The sequence below is a fragment of the Melanotaenia boesemani genome, chromosome 1 (assembly GCF_017639745.1).
Source record: "Melanotaenia boesemani isolate fMelBoe1 chromosome 1, fMelBoe1.pri, whole genome shotgun sequence".
NCBI lineage: Eukaryota > Metazoa > Chordata > Actinopteri > Atheriniformes > Melanotaeniidae > Melanotaenia > Melanotaenia boesemani.
In genome coordinates this window covers 17,926,440-17,931,461 of record NC_055682.1, presented here as the reverse complement: position 1 = coordinate 17,931,461, position 5,022 = coordinate 17,926,440, and the positions used below count along the sequence as shown (strand labels likewise).

Sequence of the window (5,022 nt, the reverse complement as noted above, 5' to 3'; positions counted from 1 at the left end):
ACATATTATTTTATAAGACCAAATCCCAGAATCCTGCACCGGTTTAATTTTTCATCACGGTTATCTTCAAGTTAGGTCAGAGGCTACTCCAACCTGCTAAAATAGATTTAGCATTCACACAGTCACTCACTTCAAAGTGCTTTATTTTTTTTGTTTTTATCCAAAGTGACTTAGCACTCATTCATGTTCAGGCTGATAAAAGGATTTGGTCAAATACTGCCCTGAACACCCTCAACTGTGTTTTGAGAGGTCAGTTCACAGCATATCCTGGATGCATTCACAACTGTACTGAGAGCTGTTCCCTTGTGGTCAAATCTCCCAAGACGCATGTTAATGCCAGTATGTGAACAGGGCCTGTGCCATCTTTGGCTATCTTTGTTGACCATTGTCTTTCTTTATGCTAAGCTTAGTTGTATACACAATGCAAATATAACTGGGACATTGATCCTCTCATGAAAAAAAAAAGATTTCAAGCAATTCAAACCTCAGCCACAAAACATGTGCTTGCTGCTACAGAATGAGTTAATGTGGCCCTCAGGTCTTCTCAGCATGTGGGGGGGACTGTTCTCTTTGAAAGAGCAGGGTTACACCCTTCCTGAAGCGGTGGTCCCTGACACTGTAGATAATGACATTACAGCAACTGTTTCCTGTCAAAATCCAGAAGGCAAAGAAAGAAAAGTTACACCAGGTGTATCCCACCACATTTCCAAGCACAAACACTGCGATGGGAGAGAAGGACGTTGTGAAGGCAAATGTTAATATGCCAATTGTCTTTGCAGCTTTGATGTCTGAAAAGGAGGGCCTATGAGAGCATCCTCCACCTCCTCCCCCTCCATCACTCAGACTTCCCTCTGAGAGCAGCTTGCGTTTTTGGGTGTACCGTCGAATGCTAGTGAACGACACAATATTAACCGCTAATGTGCCCCCAAGCAGCGTGAAGTCAAATGCTGGGAATAACAAAAGAATGTTGGCATCAGGTGGAAGCCGGCCTCTAAACAATAGTGGGGTGTAGTTACACATACGACTACACTCATTGTACTCCAAAGTGAAGTTGTTGCTGAACATGAGAGGAGCGAGAGCCAGCAAGAAGCTGGCAGCCCAGGAGAGGAGGATGAGGAGCAGCGTTCGTCTTCGGGTCACCAGTGCATCCTTGTGGAGCGGCCACAGGATGGCCACACTGCGCTCCAGGGTCATCAGGAAGATGGTGCTGATGGAGACAAAAGTGCATCCAGCAAACACAGGACCAATCAACATGCATGGCTGCCAAGGGCTCACCAGTCCACCAAGGGATGACGAAATAGTACTGCCCTGGTACCAAATGGGAGGAGTGCTGGTCACCATCAGAGATATTTCAGTGTAGACAGAGAAAGGCACCACAAGAACACCAACCATCATGTCTGCTATGGCCAGAGACACTGTTACAGAGAGAAAAGAAGGAGAAAAGGACGAAAGAGATGCAATCTGTTCATTCTTGTTTGAATGAGTCTCTTTTAGTTAAAAAACTAATCAGTGTTTAAAAGTGCAGGAAATCTTATTTATGTGAGACTAAAGACAGAGATAAAATTCTGTAATAAATATGTCAAAGCATTATGTTTATAATTGCATCTGGACTTCTGGATCTGGATAAAATGATCTATTACCAATAAGCTTTTGTAGGAAAAGAAGATAAACATTTACCTTTCAAGTATCCCTGTGGTGTTCTTGACTGCCTCGTTTGAACAAACACTGTAAGTGTGACCACATTCCCAATCACAATCGCAAACGCCAGACTGACCATGAACGCCACTGCCAGAGTGCGATTGAGGACCCCGCAGCAACAGACGGTACAGAGTGGGGCAAGTGAGTGGCCTGATCCTTGTCCTGCCTGAGCAGCTGCCGTTAGGTTAAATGGACAGTCAGTGGTCACCAGCAGAGATGCTGTACTCCCTGGAATGCTGGCGTTGAGAAGCAGAGCAGTCATGGCCCAGAATGGTTTTAACCCTTGTAATGTGTTGGTGGGAAGGCCACTCAGGAAACCATGTTCTGGACAGGAAGGCTAACCTGATGGAAAAAAAAATTAAATAAAACAAATTAAAATAAAATAAAAAATGAAAGCAACAATTTAATAATCTGTTTAAAACAAATTTAATCAATTAATATGCCAAACAAATCTAGTCATAGTGTCTTCCTCTTTTTCAAAAACCATATTTGTAAATTATCATATTGTTGTAAAAGTTAGCTGGACTTATCACACAGTAGTGTTCACACCCCTCCATCACATGTTTCAGCTTTTAATTTAGCCAATCTTAGCCCCTCTGGACAAAACAACACCTTCCTTCTGACTGTCAGTCAAGCTATTGTTATTTATAATTAATAATTAGTATTACTTGAAAGGGATGTAAACAATATAAAACTACATGCAGCATTGACACTAGATTTTTTTTCTGGAGAAACAGAATCACATTGGTTTGAGTTGAATTGTGCATTAGAAAGTTGAATTTATATCTAAATATTTGTTAATTGCTGAAAAAAAACAGTCCTGTAACTTAGTGGTTCCCAACCAATTTTCCTTGAGCACCTTCTTCATGCAACTACCACACATCTGAAACCATGTCTTAATACAGTCATTAGCTAGTTTCTTGCCACAAATGATGCATTCTGTCTGAGTCCTTTCCTGTATTTCCCATATAACATAATTTTATAATATTTTGATTGGGATAAATATCTACACATTAGCATTTCTCAGACATGTTTCATTAAAGAAATATTGGAGTTACTAGGATAAACACCCCTCACTCTTCACTAAAGGAAATCTGTGCAATAGATGTGGCCTATTAAGTAGCTTTTGTATACTTTTGAGCAAGAATACATGTTTTAAAATATAGTTGCACAGCCAATTTTGATTTTTTTTTTATTCTAATTATTTGACAGGGACATTGCATTTATACATAGTCACAAAATTTAGCAGCTGATGGCATGCAGTTTTTAGCCAGAGCTAATTCTCAAGTCTTGTCCCTGGTTGGGCCTTTCTACACCACATTGAAATACAATAATATATTACACAACCTATATAAAACTCATCTAAACACACAATACAAAATCTATAATTCATTCACACACACACATACAATACTGTTTACAAATGGGTCCAGTTTTGGTTTGTTTTTAGCCAAAATTTAAGCCTAGCGGTGCAGGTTTTAAACTCAGAAATTGTCTTGAATTCAGTTGGTAATGTATTCCACAGCTTTGCAGTTTTGTAAGACAAGGCAGACTGACCAAACAAAGTTCTGCAGTGTGGGAGCTTACAGTTCCGGTTGGTGGAACCCCACTTACTCACTTTGGAACCTGGTTTTAAAAGTTTGTTGTTTCATAGGCTCCTAAAATGCCAGTTCCTTGTAAATGAAATATCCAAATGATAACTAAACTTAAGTAGATTCACCTCAACTTGTCTCTGTGTGGATATGACCTGAATTTTAATCACACCGGCTCTGAACAGCTGGGGGTGGGCAGGCTCAATTTATAGAAAAATAGATTTTTTTTTCTTTTTAAACAAAAGGAATGCACAACTCAACCTCCCTTACAGATTTCAAAGAGGGCGGGGCCTCACCTTAGAGGACTGGAAACCACTCGCATTAGACTTTTGTTTTTTTAACCTTGTTTCAGACATTAACTGATGTCTTCATTTTTCAGAACATTTTGCTGCAGCAGTTTTGGATTTGTGCTTTTGAGGACTGTAGAAGTAACACAGAATGAAATTCTTTCCCTGCTGATCCTCATTCTGTGATCCTCGGCCGTGATGGCAGGGCGTTCTCGGGACTATGTTTGCAATAAGCACTTTTATGGAAGTGTTTCATGCATTGTGGAGGCTGAGATAGTTTTTTTTTGTCAGGAAGCCATCTTTGCCTCACTCCTTCCATTGTTCTAAAACCTCCCAATATTCAGACTTATCATACTACTAAGTAGTATGATGTAGCCTTTTTTTCACAAATGCTAATGCTAAAATTAGAGTGCACCAGTTTATTGTCCTTGGACTTCTCTAACTGTCCGGAGTATGTACGCTGACATTAAAAGTGGATTTGATATCAACCAAGTCTTGTAATGTTGCTCCCATTACTAATGTTCGGAGTGCTATATGCATGTACTATGATTATAACATAAATTAACAGAACAATGATATGCAGTCATTTCCAGACCGATGTTTCTTTGAATGCTGCCTGTAGGTGGCTTGTGAATCTCTAATGCCCTCTGTATGTCAGATTGTGGACAGCAGTGAGAGAATCAGTGGGCTTCATAACAGGATCAGGGCAGGCCCAAATAAGCAGCTGCACTCAAAAAAACAAGGCCAAAACACATGACTGACAGGTTGCAAGCAGCTTCACAGAAAAAAAAGTCGCTTATAACACAATGATTTAACAACACTGCTGCCTTTCTCTGGCACATTACAGTAGTCTATATCTCTCCCTTTGTTTTATCTAGCTGGCTTTCTGTCTCCTTCTACTGTCTTATTACCTGCCTCCTAAACTCTATCAGCACTGTAGTACCGAAATGTTTACCACCAGGAGCAGACTCACAGATTTAATTGGCTGAGTGTATCACATGGGATGGCTTAACTTGCATGCAACTGGTTTGTGTGTTTCCTGACTACTGCCGTAAAGACTACAAAAGTTGCACCAGTTAAAATAAAAGCGCCCTGTCAGATTTTATATTCTAGGTCCGGGTACCTCTGTTAGTGTGGGTGTGGATTTTTAACTTGTTCCTCTCTTCTGTCCAGTGATTGGTTGACGGGACTCCAATGATGGTGTAAAGCAGAGAGTGGGCAGTGTCCTGGGCCAACACCAGTGACTGGATTGCTGCAGCTTTATTTGGTTTCTTTTGCCTTTTGAGTTGGGAGTCTGTGGTAGCCCAGTTTTCTGTTTTGGTTCCTGTGGCTTGGTTTGGACATTTGTTTTGGGGAGCAGCCTAGTTCCTACGGTTAACTATGTGGCTGGTCTGCTCCCATCTTTTGTTTCTTTTGCCCGGGGGTCCCTTCTCCTTTATAATTTT

The 5,022-nt window shown here is 40.7% G+C and overlaps 1 protein-coding gene across 1 annotated transcript; it reads right to left on the bottom strand.

Annotated features, from left to right (window-relative positions):
• Positions 1 to 534: 534 nt before the first annotated feature.
• On the bottom strand, positions 535 to 1,960 carry LOC121642032 (trace amine-associated receptor 13c-like). Its single transcript, XM_041988501.1, has 2 exons — positions 1,678 to 1,960; positions 535 to 1,415 (listed from the first exon to the last, which is right to left on the bottom strand). Exons 1-2 carry the CDS (start codon positions 1,958 to 1,960, stop codon positions 535 to 537), a joined length of 1,164 nt encoding a protein of 387 aa, XP_041844435.1.
• Positions 1,961 to 5,022: the final 3,062 nt, after the last annotated feature.